Below are 16,725 nucleotides of genomic sequence, written 5' to 3' on the forward strand. Positions count from 1 at the left end.
GACAGGCTTGAAATCCAAAGTCCCTGCTTTTATCCACTCTGCTAATTGGTCATCTCAGAATGTTATCCCCAAATGGACTTCAGGGTCCCACATAGCCCAAGTTGGCCTTGAACTCACTATATAGCTCAGGATGCCTTGAACTCCTGGTCCTCTAGCCTTTACCTCCCAAGTGTTAGGGTTATATCAGGGCTGGCGATGGAAACCAGGCCTTGGAACCTCCTGGACAAGCACACTACCAACTCCATCCTAGCATCTTCAGCCCTCTTATTAATCCTATAGTATCCTTTTTCACATCTTAAAACATTAGTAAACTGGGGGCTGGAGAGATGGCTCAGAGGTGAGCAACCACATGGTGGCTCACAACCATCTGTAATGAGATCTGGTACCCTCTTCTGGCCTGTGGACATACATGCAGGCAGAACACTATACATAAATAACTAAATCTTTAATAAAAAGTTAATGAACACATATTTGCCATATTATTCTTTCTTTTTGTTTTGTTTTGTTTTGTTTTTTGGTTTTTCGAGACAGAGTTTCTCTGTGGCTTTGGAGGCTGTCCTGGAACTAGCTCTTGTAGACCAGGCTGGCCTCGAACTCAGAGATCCGCCTGCCTCTGCCTCCCGAGTGCTGGGATTAAAGGCGTGTGCCACCAACACCCGGCTTGTTTATTATTCTTGTATGAGTGTAAGCATGTTCTTGTGCCAGGGAGCTCATGTGGGGGTCAGAAGACAACATTTAGGAGTCACTTTTCTCCACTGTGGGTTCCAAGGATCAGATCAGACACAAAGCAAACCCTTTTGCCCCATGGAGCCATCTCACCCGTCCAGTATTCCAACACACTTATGTAATGTATAATGATCTTACAAGGTGTCTTAGTCACTCTTCTAATGATGTGAGGACACACTGCGACCAAGGCAACTCTTATAAAGCATTTTATTGGGGACTTGCTTACAGTTTCAGAGGCTTAGTCCATTATCATCATGGCAGAGAGCCCAGGGGTAGGTGTGGCACTGGAGAAGCAGCTGAGAGACAGCCTGATCCTCAAGTAGAGAGAGACCCACACTTGGCCTGGCGTGAGCTTTCTGAAACCTCCACCCCCAGCGCTAGTGACACACTTCCTCCAACAAGGCCACACCCACTCCAACAAGGCCACACCTCCCAGCCCCTCTTAAACAGTACCACTCCCTGATGGCTAAGCACTCAACTATATGAGCTGTTCTTACTGACACCACACCAAACTAATGGCATACATGTTTTCCTCACTTCTTTTTCTTGGGTATATCCAATCTACTAACTTTTTTGAAATATCTAATTACTGCCACCCAGTTAGTCTACTGTGTTATCAGAAAATATTTTCCCTGGGCTGAGGGCATAATTCAGTGGTCCAATCCCAAGCACCATACCCAAATAGCTATGTCTTTTACTATTGCACCGTGTATCTGTTGATCATCCTCTCTCTACCCCTACGGGGCCCCAACCCCATTGTTTTTTTTCTCTTAAGTAGGTTCTCCATCCCTAAGCTTCATCAGGACCATGAACATAGGGAAAACATGGCACAGCTGGCCAGGCATGGTGGCACATGTCTGTATTCCAGGCACTGAGATGAGGAGGAGGATCCTGAGTTCAAGGACAGCCTTTTGACTCTCAAGAGTAGACTGCATTTTTATCCTCAAGGTCATGCTGTTCATAGTTCATGATCATTTTCTTTCTCTAGAACAATCCCCTGCTTCTTGGAAAAGGAGAAGTCACATTACTGCACACTTACCACGTGGTAGGAACACCGTACAGAGAAACACTATTGTGCTAGGGTTGTCTTTCTCTCCTGTGTTCCTAGACTTTATATGTAGGAAATGCACCAAACAAATAGCCATTTCTGAACTGAGCATGGTGACACATACCTGTGATCCCAGCATTAGGGAGGTAGAAGCAGGAGGATCAGGAGTTCAAGGTTATCCCGACTTCACAGTGAATCAGACAATAAAGGAACTTGTCACCAAGCCTGACACCTGAATTTGAGCCCCCAACCCACGTGAATGAGAAAACTGAGTCCCACAAATTCAGATTGTTCTCTGACCTCCATGTGCATGCTGCAGTGCACGCGCGCGCGTGCACACACACACACACACACACAGTGTGTAAAATAAACTAAAAACAAATTTTTTTCCTTAGGATGTAAGTAGGTCTTTCCACCTTGTTTTGAGGTCAGTATCATCTTTCAGCATTTCAGACAAGAAACCAAGCCTCAGAAACATGAGGTTCAACTATGAGGTGACCATCGAGTATGCTGAATCCAGCTAATCAGATCCAGGGCTTAGTGAATCTGCGTTGTTTCTGCTGTCAGACTTCTTTTTTTTTTTTTTTTTTTTTTGGTTTTTCGAGACAGGGTTTCTCTGTGGCTTTGGAAGCTGTCCTGGAACTCACTTTGTAGACCAGGCTGGCCTCGAACTCACAGAGATCCGCCTGCCTCTGCCTCCCAAGCCGTCAGACTTCTTATGTCCTATTTTTACCTTCCCATCCTAGTTTTCTTAGACAGGGTCTCACTGTGTACCCCAAGTATGATTTCAAGTTGCAATCCTACCTAAGCTTAGATTACTGGTGTATGCCACCATGCCATTCCCATTTTATTTTAGACAGGGTCTCCTGTAGTCATGTAGTCCAGGCTGGCCTTGAACTTGCTACACAACCAAGGATAACCTTGAATTTGTAATCTTCCTGCCACCACCTCCTAAGTGCTGGCATTACAGTGATGACCCACTACACGATTTTATGGAGCATTGGGGGTCAAACCCAAGATTTTGTGAATGCTATATAAAAACTCTATCAACTCCTCCCCCTTTTCAATAAAGATCTACCTCCATCCCCATAATATTCTTTCATTCTAGGATATGCACCTTTCTAACTTGGCAGAGATCCACTAAAATAAGTCTTCCCATTTGGAAGAACCTCCCAGAAAATATATTCCTAGGATAGACTGTGTGACAGTGGTTGACACTTTAGTGGGTTTATGACTCCAGTGCTGGGCTCCACTCCCAGGGTTTCTGATTTAGTATCTAGAGTGGGGCTTTGCTTAATGTAGACCTCACCATCCCCAGAATAAAGCCATCTGCCGTTTCCATAAAGTCTGAATGGAACACCCCATGCCCCCAAATACATATCTGCCTCTTCCCTAAGGTTTATCTTTCTTTGTGCCCTACCCCCAACCAAGCAGTTTACTCCCAGGCAGGTTTCCTGGGACCAGATGTGGAAGGTTGATAACTCTCACCTCAGCTTAGCACTGGGTGTTAATCTATAACAGGTCGCTTTGCACAAGGGTTTCTGTGAGAAGCAGCTGGTGAGCTTTTTTTGTTTTTGGTTTTTGTTTTTTGTTTTTTTTTTTTAAGATTTATTTATTACAGATACAGTTTGCCTACATGCCAGAAGAGGGCATGCACCATTTTCTGGTGAGCTTTATAGTGGGAAAGGAGTATGGTAGGATTCAATGGGATCCAGAAAAAATTTAGACCGGAGACTTGGGAACAGGTATGTACAGCACCCAGATTCTTTGTCCACTGTGACCTCTTGCCCACCAATGGGCTCAGCCCAGGACTTTTAAATTTGTTAAGGAGAGGGCCCTCTGCTGGCCACGTGGGGAGGTGCTGCTCAGAACAGAAAGGAGGTGGTTTCCTCCCTCTCACAGCACAGTAACAGAGCTCATCTCTTCCTTGGCTCCCTAACAAGCTAGGAAGCACTGGCCATGGAGAGGTGCCTACTACTACCTTTCCTGGACTCTGACTTACGGTCTTCAGAGACAAGGTCTTCTTTTTAGAGAGGTCCTTGTCCCTGTCCTGCTCCCCTGCCAGCAGTCGTGTCCCGTCCCGTCGTCGTGGTCCCCCCCCCCGTCTCATCACAGGCCCAGGAAACAACTGAGCCAGCAAACATGGCCTGAAACTTCCAAAAATGAGCAAAACTAAATCTTTTCTGTATACTTTGTAGGCTTTTTGTTTGTTTCTCATAGCAACGCGGACTAACATATAACATTTTGTTTTTAGAGGCAGGGGTTTTTTTCTGTGTAACAACCCAGGCTGTCTTAGAACTCACTTTATAGACCAGGAGGGCCTCAAACTCAAGAGACTCACCTGGGCTGTCTGGCTCCCGAGTGCTGGGATTAAAGGTATGTGACACCATGCCTGGCCTCAATATAGTAATTTAACTGAAGTGCTTAAATGTGTATTCTATCATTGAGCTACATTCATGCCCCTGAAGCATTTCTTTCTCCTCCTGTTATATGATACTATTTCCTTAGAAGGAAAGAAATAAGGGATTCTCTCTGCAAAAGCCTTTTCTTAAACATTTTTATTAATTTTTAAGTTTTTTATTATGTATAGTGTTCTGAATGTATGTATGCCTGCAGGCCAGAAGAGGGCGGCAGATCTTACTATACATGGTTGTGAGCATTAACTCAGGACCTCTGGAAGAGCAGCCAATGCTCTTAAATCGCTGAGCCATCTCTAGCTCCTATTTTTATTAATTTATGTGTATGAATGTTTTGTCTGCTTGTATATTTGTGCACCATATGCATGTTGGCGATCACAGAGGCCAGAAGAGGGTATCAGACAGATCTCCTGGAACTGTAGTTATGAAATGGTTGTGAGGCACCTGTGTGGGTGCTCAGAACTGAACCTGAATCCTCAGGAAGAACAGCAAGTGGTCTTTACCCCTGAGCCATCTCTTCAGTCATATATGCATATATGTGTACTATTTTCTTTTTCTGTGGCTGTGACAAAATTTCCTGCTAAAAGCACCTTAGGGGCCAGGTGGTGGTGGCATATAACTTTAATCCCAGCACTCGGGAGCAGACAGATTGTAAATTCAAGGCCAGCCTGGTCTACAGAGTAAATTCCAGGACAGCTTGGGCTGTTTTACAGAGAAACCTTATCTAAAAAAAAAAAAAAAAAAAAAAAAACAAGCTGGTCGGTGGTGGCACACGCCTTTAATCCCAGCACTCGGGAGGCAGAGGCAGACAGATTGTAAATTCAAGGCCAGCCTGGTCTACAGAGTAAATTCCAGGACAACTTGGGCTGTTATACAGAGAAACCTTATCTAAAAACAAACAAACAAACAAAAACTCAGGCGGTGTTGGCACACACCTTTAATTCCAGAGACAGGCAGATCTCTGAGTTCAAGGCCACCTAAGGGGACAAAGGGTTTATCTGACTCAGAATTCCAAGTTACAGACCAAGCATTTCAGGAAGCTGGGGTAGCAGGAAATCACACACATCCAGTCAGGAGCAGAGAACGAAGGCACATGTTTACTAGCGCTCAGCTCTTTCTCTACAGGTCAGATGCAGAAGAGAATTTCAATAGTGCTCAGGACTGGGGAAAAAATGAAGGGCATGATCCTTCCATGTATTTTTTTGTTAACTAGCTCTTGTAGACCAGGCTGGCCTTGACCTCAGAGATCCACCTGCCTCTGCCTCTCAGGTGCTGGGATTAAAGGCGTGCGCCACCACTGCCCGGCTAGTTGTTTATTTGTTTAAGACAGGGTTTCTCTGGGTAGCCCTGACAATCCTAAACTCACTCTGTAGACCAGACTGGCCTTGAACTCAGAGATCCTTCTCCCCCTGCCTTCTGAGTGCTAGGATTAAAGGCATGTGCCATCATATGTAGCCAATTTTAACTTAAAAGTTATTTTGAGGAGTTTCAACTTCCAATGAAAGTGGCCAGAGTGGCTAAGCAGTTAAGAGCATGCACTGCTCTTACAAAGACTCGGATTCAGTTCCTAGCACCCACATGGGAGTTCACGGCTGTCTGTCACCCTCTTTTGACCTCCATGGGCAAGCCTATGGCACACTTACATTCATGTAGACAAAGCACTCATATACATAAAACAAAAGTAAGCAAGCATATATGTATAGTATAAGAATTTTTTTTAATTCAATGAAAATAGATCCACTTTCTAAGAAAATGTAGACACAATTTTCTAGCTTGACTCCTGCCCTTTGAGTACTTGGCATTCTCTGGGTGACCACCCAACCCACCTCTACTTCAGATTCCTTTGCAGTCCCAGAACCAACCCTCCCTAGAGGCACAGGGTTCTAATTAGAGTTGATGGTGCAGTCCTGGTGCCATTCATATCCATTCTGTAACACTGCTCATAGTCATTCATGGACAAGTACTTGGGCCCTCCTTCCACAAAGCTGGTAGATGCTCAGGAAGCAATGGACAAACTCCAGCAAATGGGTACGTGACACTGAGAGACCACCCTGGTCACGGAAGGGTGAGCCTAATGATTCGGCTCCACTTCTAGACAGTCGTATCTCTTTGTTACTTAGTTAACTGCCACAAAACCTGAGAAATAAGCAACAGCCCAAGTGGTTTTTATTACCGAAAAACAACTGTCATACATACAGTGTCCCAATCCTATCCCTGAAGATAACCACAAGTGTCCTGGAATGTAAAAGGAAACCTTGAGAGAAATGGCACCTGGTTCTTAATACTTAACTTATAGTGAGTTCAATGGACCCCTAAAAACAGGAATGGATGTAGACTAAACATTTACTGTGTCTAGCATGCCAAGGGAGTATACTTAAACCTGATAACAGCTCCTCTAATGAGAACATACATGTAGGATTTCTTCAACGAATCCAACTTCTCAGGTTCCCCACAAAGAACAGCATGGGGGAGGGGTACTCAGAGTCTATAGACTGATACCACCTGAGTACAGAGGAACATACAGTTCTCAGCACCACTTCTAAAGGCATCCAAAAACAAAGTCTGCCAACCAGGGGCGCAGCTACCTGCCTGGCTCAAACTCCAAGATCTGGAGGTGTGGTCAGGCTCTGCAGCCTCATACCATCTGGACCCCTGGCTTCTTGGGCATTCCTTGAAGCTTCTCCATCTCCCTCGAGGATAGTCCAGAGACTGGCGGGGGCTCTCCTGGGGCTTCAGATAGCACACAGTAGACCATTTCTCGCTGGCCTTGGCTGACTGACTGGTTGACCATATGGATGGCAGAACTGGGGTTGTCCTGAGAAGCCGAGATGGCTGTTCCCTCTTCCTCTTTCACCTCCTCCTTAGGTCCTGGCCCCCCCAGCACTGTTTCTAGAACAATGCCCTGCAGGCTGCTTTCATTCAGTGCCACTCCTGGATCTGATCCTTCGTGTAGCTGCTGCAGCAGCTGCTGAGTCAGCTCCACACTCTCATAGCGAACCAGCTGCAGCCGCATGTAGCCATCTTCGTGCTCCTTGTACCTGGAGAAGACAGCAACCAGCAGATGGTGAAGGGACAATATGCTAGCCGGGAGACAACTTAGGACTCTACGTGACAGAACTGAAGCTTAAGAAAAGGTTTTTAATGGAATGCGGAGAAGAAAGGGTCAGAGGAGAGGACTCAAAATGGAAAAATTAATGGAGAAGCCCAAGGCAGAAGAGACTGATGCTGACTACGTAAGAGGCCAGAGTGTCAGTTTATGAGAAGGCCGTGGAGCTCAAAGCCAGGACCCTCAGCCTTTAACTCTTGCTCTGGCTGCTGGAGTTTTGGCATTACTTGTTGAATCTGAAACCAAGCTTCATTAGAAAAATCACAGCCTTGCATGATGGCACACACCTGTAATCTCACTGGAGGCAGAGACAGGAGCATCTCTATGAGTTTAAGGCCAGCCTGGTCTCCATAGCAAGCTCTAAGCCAGCCAGGGCTATACAGAGATCCTGTCTCAAAAACAAGTAAGAGCCAGGCACACACCTTTAATCCAAGAATTTAGGAGACAGAGGTAGGCAGATCTCAGTGAGTTCAAGGCCACCCTGGTCCTCAAAGAAAGCTCCAGAACAAGAACAAAAAAAAGTACAAAAATAATAAAACACAAAAACAATCTTTGCTCTGATGGGGTTGTCCTTCTGTATATGTTTATCTTATTGGCTGAAGAACAAAACACTGTTGGTCAATAGGGAAGCAAAATAGGTGGAACCAGGAGAGGAGGAGGATTCTGGGAAACGTAGGCAGAGTCAGCCACCAGTAGGGTGTGAGAGGAGTAACAGGTCCAGACTCTTTCTCCGGTAAGATAAGACCATGTAGAAATACAAAGATTACTAGAAATGGGTTAATAATTAAGACAGACCTAGTCAGTAAGAAGCCAACAGCCAACAGCTTTATAACTAATACAGCGTATGTGTGTTCATTTGGGGCTCATGCGGTAGTGGGCCCAGGCAGGTGGGAAGAGTTATCATAACATTGCTCCGTCACTATTTTTTTGTTTTGTTTTTCGAGACAGGGTTTCTCTGTGGCTTTGGAGCCTGTCCTGGAACTCACTCTTGTAGACCAGACTGGTCTAGAACTCACAGAGATCCATCTGCCTCTGCCTCCCGAGTGCTGGGATTAAAGGCGTGTGTCACCACCGTTATGTGCAATGGTGTTTTGCCTGTGTGTATGTCTGTGTGAGGGTGTCAGGTCCCCTGGAACAGGAGTTACAGACAGTTGTGAGCTGTCATGTGGGTGCTGGAATTGAACCAGGGTCCTCTTGGAAAAGCAGTCATTGCTCTTAACCGCTGTGCCATCTCTCTAACCCCCATCCACCACTATTTTTAAGTTGAGCTTAGACATAGATGGTGGCATCAAAGTACCATAAAGTTCAAAGTGTGTTTTTTTTCTTGTTAAAAAGTCTGTCATATGGCTCAGAGTGTAAAATGCTTGCCATGCATGCCTGATGACCTGAGTTCAGTATCTTGAATCCACACGACAGAGAAGAGAAACAACTCTACAAGTTCTGTCTCAACCTCTATAGGACTGGCTGGCACTCCCCCATACACAGAGTAGTAAACAAAAACAAGGTATTTATACACACCGAAAACGAGGGTGTCCTGATGGCCACTTGAACTGGTGCTTCTTGCGAAGGTGCACCGTGAGGTTGTTGCCACGTGTGAAGCATTTATCACAGACATGACATTTGTACCTTGGCTCTGAGTCTCCCTGATGAGGAAGGAGAAGGCAATGAGGTCAGCCTTTACTCGCACTCCTGAGAGCCCTGCCCATCAGCCACTTACCTCATGCACTTTGCGGTGATGGGACTTGATAGAGCTGAGAGACCGGGCACTGAAGCTGCAGTTCTCAAAGTCACACCTGTAGGCGGACTCCTTGCTGTGGGTGTCCAGGTGCTTCCGGAGGTCAATCAGATTCTTGCAACTGCCAGGAGAAATCAGGAGGGGTTGAAGGGCACAGGGAACCCTGAAACTTGAGCCCTGTATTTTGACCCCGGGTTCCCTTACCTGTAATCACAACAGTCACATTTAAAGGGCCGGTCATCACTGTGTCGAAAGCGAATGTGATTCCGCAGGGAGGAAGGCAGTGGGCAGGTCATGTCACACAAAGGGCATTTATAGTGATTCACTGAGGAGCAGAGAAGAAGCTATAATCTGTGGACTCACTCGACCTTGAAGGGAGGGCAGGGAGGCTTGGGTGCAGGCCACTCACCATGATTCCGCATGTGGTCACGCAACAGCCTCTCCGTGGCAAACCTCTTAGAACAGTGAGAGCACTGGAAACGCTGCTCTGGGGTGACGTGGGCAGAACAAAGGGTGACTGAGGAGAACAGTGAAGGGCAGAGGAGAGGGGAACCATCCCAGACAGAAGGGAGCCACCCGGGGAGCAAAGGGAAGCTACGGATGGGATTTGGATGCAGACCTGAGTTAGAAGCCCAGCTTTACCACTTACTAGCTGTATGATCTCAGGTAAGTGATTTACCCTCTCTGAGCCTCAGTTTCCTCATCTGTAAAAAGGGGAATAAGAAGCCTACCTCATGGGGCTGTTGTGAAGATTCCTGAGATAACTGATACCACAAACAGCAAGTGCTAAACGATGTCTAAGTCTAGGAGTGTCTGATCCCAAAGGAGAAGAGAGCCAGGTACAGAGATCCCTTCAGCAGCCACCTCCCCTGGGAACACAGTCTCATCTTCACTTTCAGTAGATAGCCCACACTCTCCCTCTTCTCTCCAAATGCTTACGATCCAGTGCGGTCTGGCGACGGATGTGATCTAAGAACTTGGTGTTGTTGGCAAACATGCCCCCACAAGTGGGACAGGCCACTACCTTCTCCTGGGTGTGGCTGCGGAGGTGTTCTCGAAGCTTACACCGGTCCTTGAAAGTACAGGTACAGCCTGGGAAGAAAGATCTGATCACATTCCATCCCTGAATCCCCTTCCCCAACTTGGCTCTGGTACCCCCAAGTTACTCCAGCCAGGAGGAGCCGGTTTTGTTTTGCAGGACTGGTCCCATTCCTGGCTCCTCTAGACCCTTAACACCTCCAGAGGCCAGAGCAGATGGTGGCCCTACCTTTCCAGCCACACAGCACCACATGGTTGTCCTTGCTGACTGCTTGGTATTCACAGCACAGGCTATGCGCATCCACGTGCCGATAGAACCACTCAGGATTGTCGAAGGTACTCTGTGCCGGGGCAACTTGGGGTGAGGACTGACAGTGCTTGGAGGGACTCTCACCCATGCCAAAGGGGACTTCTTACTCTCCCCCTATTAACTTGTGGGAATGGGAAGGTTTTAAAATAAAGGAGTAACACAAGAATAGAGGGGAGATACTAGAAGGAGTCTGAGAAATATGAGGTACCCCAGAAAGATCTTGACTCCAGATCCCCAGCTTCCATCCACCCCTATTTCTGACATTGTCAGCTGACCTCGCAATGTTCCCATAGACACAGGAAATGGTCAGGGATGTCAGGAATGACGTTCCGGCTCTGGAAGTCCAGGATGCAGGGACTGAGATCAGCTTGGCTTTGCAAGGCTTGCAGCCCCCACTGTTTCAGCTTAGTGTGGTAGCAGTGGAAGTAGACATGGCGGATGAGGTCAACAGAACTGTCCAGAGGGCAAAAGCCACACTCCTGCCACAAACAGGAGAATTCTTCCTCTGCAGAAAGGGGTTGAGAAGGAATGGTCTGATACTTTCCAGGGCTCAATTCACTTTCCATCTCAGACATTAAGCAAGATCCTGGCCAAGTCCCCAGTTCATTCAGTATGTAGCAGTGTCTAATGGCTTTCATCTGAATCAGGTATCATGGAGTCCTAGTCCTTTTAAGTAAACACATCTACAAAACTGCAACTGGTTGAGGGATGTGGGGTAATGTTATGTGGCAGCAGTTGAGTGTCACGGAAGTAGGTCCGCTGGCTTTGATCTATAATACCAGCACTCAAGAGGGTTAGGCTGGTGAGCTGACATGATTTCTACGTCAACCAGGGCTACAGAGTAAGACCCTGCCACAAATGAAGTGTTAAACAGAAGTAACAATGGAGTTAGAAAGAGTCCCTGCATTAAGACTGAATGTAAAAGAGAGGTTAAGAACGAATATCAGACACAGGGAGTCAGACACCCAGGCAGAACAAGTTAGGGTAACCCTTAGCAAATGTACAATCTGTGCTCAGCTTCTCATGGTCCCAGAGAAAAAGGACCTCTCAACACTGGTTTTCTAGTTCTCTTTTTGCTTCTAATCTGCTTATTTCAAGACAGGTCCATTATTTATTTCAACCCAGGTCCCATCTCTCCAGCACCTCTAAGCACCATTTTTTTTTTTTTTTTTGGTTTTTACGATACAGGGTTTCTCTGTATTGTTTTAGAGTCTATTGGTCCAGCCCGGCCTTGAACTCACAGAGATCCGCCTGCCTCTGCCTCCCGAGTGCTGGGATTAAAAGCGTGCGCCACCACCGCCCGACTCTAAGCACCATTTTTAATGTTCAATAGGAGTTTGCTTATTTTGAAAAGCTAAAATTTCAGAAAGTAAAGCCATCCTTAATTTCATTTTGGTGTATCATTTGACTATGGAAACAGGCTTGGTATACAACTATAATAATCCCAGAATCTCAGCAGGATCAGGACTTTAAATTCAGCCTTAGCTACATAACAAGCTTAAGGTCAGCCAGGGCTACATGAGATATCAAAGGAAAGAAAAAAGAGAGTGAACAGAATAGAGGAGCATTTCTGAGTATACTGAATAAAGCTGTTTAATTATTCTCTTAGCTATGATGTACAGTTATGATATAAACGTGTTCCCACAGCCGGGCGTTGGTGGCGCACGCCTTTAATCCCAGCACTCAGGAGGCAGAGGCAGGCGGATCTCTGTGAGTTCGAGGCCAGCCTGGTCTACAAGAGCTAGTTCCAGGACAGCCTCCAAAGCCACAGAGAAACCCTGTCTCGAAAAACCAAAAAAAAAAAAAAAAAAAAAAAAAGAGTACTTGTTGCTTTTGCAGAGGACCTGGGTTTGGTTCCCACATGATGGCTTATAACCATCTATAACTCCAGTTCAAGGGCATTCAATATCCTCTTTGGACCTCTGCAGGCACCAGGCATATATAGGGTACACATACACACATGCAGGCAAAACATTTAGACATGTAAAACAAAATAAATCTAACAAAAATATAAATAATTAAGTAATAAAAAGGGAAAGGCAGGTGGTGGTGGCGCACACCTTTAATCCCAGCACTGGGGAGGCAGAGGCAGGAGGATCTCTATGAGTTAGAGGCCAGCCTGGTCTACAGAGCAAGGTACAGGACGCTGAGGCTATCCAGAGAAACCCTGTCTCAAAAAAAAAAAAAAAAAAAAAAAAAAAAAGAAAAGAAAGAAAGGGGAGGCTGAGCATGGTGACACATACCTTTAATCCCAGTACATGGGAGGCACAGGCAGTGAGACACCTTTAACTTTAATACTGAGATCTCTATGAATTCAAGGCAAGCATGATCTACATAGTGAATTTCACACCAGCCAAGAATACAGTCTCAAAAAAATGGGGAGAGGGGACAGCAAGATGGCTCAGCAGGTATGGCATTTACTGCCAAGCCCATCAGAGTTTGACCCTGAGAGCTCACGTGGTAGAAGGATAACTCTCACAAGCTGTCCTCTGACCTCTACAATTATGCCACGGTGTGCTCACAAGTTACACACACAAAAAAGTAAATAAAGGTCACCTCCAAAAAATGTTTAAAGGAAGAGGTTCAGCAGCATGGTTTAGCAGGCCAGTGGTGATGGCACACATCAGGAGGCAGAGGCTATGAGTTCAAGGACAGCCTGGTCTACAAAGCAAAGACCAAGACAGGCTCCAAAGCTACATAGAGAAATCCTGTCTCAAAAACAAAACTAAACTAAACTAAAAACAACCCCCCCCCAAAAAAGGATGATTTAGCAGGTCAAGGATGTCGTGAAACCTACAATAGCTGAAGGGAAGAGCTGACTCCCCAAGTCGCTTTGTGATCTCCACTCTTGACCCATGGCATGTATGTGTCCACAACACATGTCCACAGAAACACAACTGCTTTCTTTGTAATCCTTCTTTACATCCTTGCAGAGTGAATTCTCTAGCAACGAGTTCACAGTGCTTTAATGAATGAAGAAGGCAGTACTGAGTATAGACCACTGTTCCCCCCCACACTCGAGCTCATTCCTGTTCCCTTACCCAGTGGGTCCTCCTCTTCCTCAGCGCCACGCACGTGCTGCTGCAGGTGCTGAGTGACATGCTCGAAGAACTCCTCCATGGCTGAACACACAAAGGAGCAGGACCCCCACTCACACTGCAGCCCCAGGTTCTCTTTCCGGGGAGCTTTTCCAGGAGGCGACATGGCCTTTCTCTTAGAGGAAGGGGAAGAAATCCAGTGCTGCTGGGGGCCAAGAAATGGACAGGCAACCTGTGGAGAGTCAGCAGGTGTCTTCAGTGTTGCTTGGCTTCCTGAGAAAAGACAACACACAATACTGTGCATGTGCCAAACACTAAGCTAAACACGGGAGCTAGCAGACATTTTCTCAAATAGCTTCAGAGCATATTCCTGTGGGAGACAGAACAAGGCTCAGCCTACCACCTACCTACAAGCTGTGAGGCCTTGGCAAAAATGGGGATAACAAAACTTTTTGCTCTGAATTTCACACTTACTATATGTCAAATACAATACTATTTTGTTAGGGCTGGAGAGACAGCTAGGTGGTTAAGAGCCCTGGAGCTTACCAAGCAGGCTAAACTGGCTAACCTGTGAGCTCCAGGGAGCTTTCTGTACTTCCCAGAGATAGGATTCCAGGCATTCACTGACCTTTTTACAAGATGGGGTCTCTCCCTTTACCTGTGGCTGTCCTGAAACTCACTATGTGGACGAGGCTGGCCCTGATTTGCCTGCCTGTCTCTCAATTACTGGAATTAAATGCCTGTACCACCACTATCAGCTACTGAACTTTTTTTTTAGTGTGAGCTCGAGAGATCAAACCCAGGGCCTCCTGATGTTTGTGAAGCAAGCACTTACTAACTACCTCTCCAGTCTCATATTAAGCATTTTATTTGCATCATGTAATTGATGACACTACCCTATGAGGTAGGTACCATTTTAAACTTCATTTATGGATAACCTAACACTGACAAAGATGAATTAATTTATCCAAGGCCACCTAATGATGGTAGGTCAGCCTAAAGTTCATATTCTTATTCCATATAGCCTACATATGACCCAGAAACTTTCTAGAATTATTAAATATCTTGCCTGACTTTCAATAACATCCAGTCTGTCTTTGCTTTGCCTACCCAATACTTGATCCTACAACTCCTTTAACGTTAAAATAAAGATTCCATTGGAATGTAGGAACCCTATCTATTTATGCTGTCTTCAGTGTCTACCTTTGCTAAATATTCCTAAGAATATAACAAATAGAGCCAGGCGGTGGTGGCCCACGCCTTTAATCCCAGCACTCGGGAGGCAGAGGCAGGCAGATCTCTGTGAGTTCGAGGCCAGGCTGGACCGATAGCCTCCAAAACAATACAGAGAAACCCTGTCTCGTAAAAACCAAAAAAAAAAAAAAAAAAAAGAATATAACAAATATTTGTTAAAGAAAGATGAGAACAAAGTTAAAGGTCCATGCAAAATTTCTAGGAGGAATGTTAACAGGGTGGATCATCAAAACAGTGAGATGGCTCAGTGAGCCAGGAGGTGGTGGCCTTCGCCTTTAGTCTAACTTGGTCTACAAAGCAAGTTCCAGGCCAGTCAAAGTTACACAGAGAAACCCTATCTCAAAAAACAAAGGCAGGGGCTCAGTGGAAAAACCAAAACCTAAAAACAAACATGCATGTTATACTAGCCTGACAACATGAGTTTGAGCCCAGGAACCCACATAAAAGTGTTAAGAATTCACGCCACAAAGTTGTACGCTATCTTCCACACGCACACTTGGCATGTGTGTGCCCTGTCATCATCACACACACACACACACACACACACACACACACACACACACACACACACCAAATTTCCTTTAAAGAGGGTGGTGGAGTTTGGAATGGTGGTGCTAGCCTTTGAGGCAGAATGGTCAGCCAGAGCTACAAAGACTGTCTCAAAAAAGAAAGCCACCCGGTACTACACGCTATGTATACGGGTACGTCTGTGTGGAGAGAGGATCAGACAAATGGATGGAGAAGGAAAATGGAACCAAACTCCTTGGTTTTGTGATCTTAAATTACCTAACCCATGTGGGCCTAACACACTTGTAGGGCTCAATAAGGGTTAGCTACACATATCCTTGTTTCTGAGCTGATGGGGAGGGGGCTGGTACCCGGCCCGCAGGATCCCTACCTAACGTTTCTAACATTTCATCAGTAGTCACAGTAAGAAACCATCCCTCAACAACAGAGTACATAGTGTCGCTCCGCACCAATGAACTGTGAGCCAGCCGTAATCCAGAAAGAGAAAGGCCCGGGTTCTAAGCAAGGATTCACAGACGAGGATCTGGAGGCTGAACACGGTAACCAAAACAAAGCGCGCGACGAGGGTGATCGGGACACAAAAAGGACCGTAGGCAGGCCCCCAGGGAAGGCTCACCTAGGCGGTGAGGCCGGGGCAAGGCTCGGAGGACGGCTAGAACTCCGAGGAGGTAGGAGATAGTCCCGGAGCGCCAAGCCGGGAGGGCTTCCCGGAATCCTCCGCGTCAAGCGTGGCGCTGACCGAGTCCAGCCGCAGCGACCCCTAGACCGAGAGCGCGGAGGCTGAGGGCCGGCTCGGACGCCTCGCCAAGCCGCTCCAGGACGCCTGGCCTTCCGCAAACCCGAGAGTCGCCCTAGTCGCCAAGCACCAAAGCTTCAGACTCAACTCACCTGCCAGCGCCGCCGGGCTGCCCTGCGCCCCACCCACCTCACACCATATACCCGGAGGCGTTTGAGAGACAACCAGAGACAGCCAATCGCCGCTTTCGAGTCGGCCGACAGCCAATCGCCGCTGCGGCGGACGGAACCCGAGCGCACCAAAACACGGAAGAGGCGGGAACTGTAGGGGGCCGGGCTCCGTGTCACAAGGGGTAGAGTGAGGTACGACCGGACGTGGAAAAACTTAGCGTCACCCGAAAAGGGTGTTGCGGGGGGGGAAGGGGGGCTTGTCTAGGCTGTGCGCAGGCGGGAAGCTCTGAGACTTGAATGCCCTCTACTGCGCAGACTCCGCGTCAACCACGTACTGGGCATGCGCCTAGATTGGACTGGTGCGCCTTTTAGCTCAATGTTTCTTGTAGTTAGCTGGCTGGGTGGTGAGTCCACGTTGGGGCCCTAGATTCATCTCTGATCTTCTTCGTCTTCTCTGTTCTGTGTACACCAGGCTGACCTTGAACTCACAGAGATCCTCCTGTATTTGCAGTCCAAGCGTGGGTATTAAAGGCATAGGCCAACACCTTTGCCCAGTGACCTTAACTTTTGGATCCATCTGCTCTACACAGGCTGAGATTATAAATTTTGCCACCTCACC

The 16,725-nt window shown here is 46.8% G+C and overlaps 1 protein-coding gene across 5 annotated transcripts; it reads right to left on the reverse strand.

Moving 5' to 3' along the window:
- Window positions 1-5,889: 5,889 nt before the first annotated feature.
- LOC106021091 (histone H4 transcription factor) lies at window positions 5,890-16,204 on the reverse strand. Of its 5 annotated transcripts, none has more exons than XM_040730026.1 (10): window positions 16,089-16,204; window positions 13,422-13,650; window positions 10,656-10,885; window positions 10,300-10,411; window positions 9,972-10,124; window positions 9,442-9,519; window positions 9,237-9,357; window positions 9,015-9,153; window positions 8,816-8,940; window positions 5,890-7,229 (listed from the first exon to the last, which is right to left on the reverse strand). In XM_040730026.1, the coding sequence occupies exons 2-10, from the start codon at window positions 13,582-13,584 to the stop codon at window positions 6,827-6,829; spliced, it is 1,524 nt and encodes a 507-aa protein (XP_040585960.1). In that variant the 5' UTR covers window positions 13,585-13,650; window positions 16,089-16,204; the 3' UTR covers window positions 5,890-6,826. The 5 variants fall into 5 exon arrangements, with proteins under 5 accessions (XP_040585960.1, XP_040585958.1, XP_040585959.1 ...); XM_040730024.1 differs by having other exon boundaries at window positions 13,422-13,691; window positions 16,089-16,162; XM_040730025.1 differs by lacking the exon at window positions 16,089-16,204 and adding an exon at window positions 15,817-16,075.
- Between the last annotated feature and the right edge of the window lie 521 nt (window positions 16,205-16,725).

The sequence above is a fragment of the Mesocricetus auratus genome, unplaced genomic scaffold (assembly GCF_017639785.1).
Source record: "Mesocricetus auratus isolate SY011 unplaced genomic scaffold, BCM_Maur_2.0 Super-Scaffold_100022, whole genome shotgun sequence".
NCBI classification, from domain to species: Eukaryota; Metazoa; Chordata; class Mammalia; order Rodentia; family Cricetidae; genus Mesocricetus; species Mesocricetus auratus.

What these genes read in the sequence shown, in the direction of transcription:
- LOC106021091 (XM_040730026.1), bottom strand. Translation starts at nt 13,584, where the DNA reads ATGTCGCCTCCTGGAAAAGCTCCCCGGAAAGAGAACCTGGGGCTGCAG. An exon ending in TGTGACTGTTGTGATTACAG is followed by an intron (nt 9,154 to 9,236) that starts GTAAGGGAACCC and finishes TTCTCCTGGCAG; the next exon opens with TTGCAAGAATCTGATTGACC. An exon ending in TCAGGACACCCTCGTTTTCG is followed by an intron (nt 7,230 to 8,815) that starts GTGTGTATAAAT and finishes TGTCTTCTCCAG; the next exon opens with GTACAAGGAGCACGAAGATG.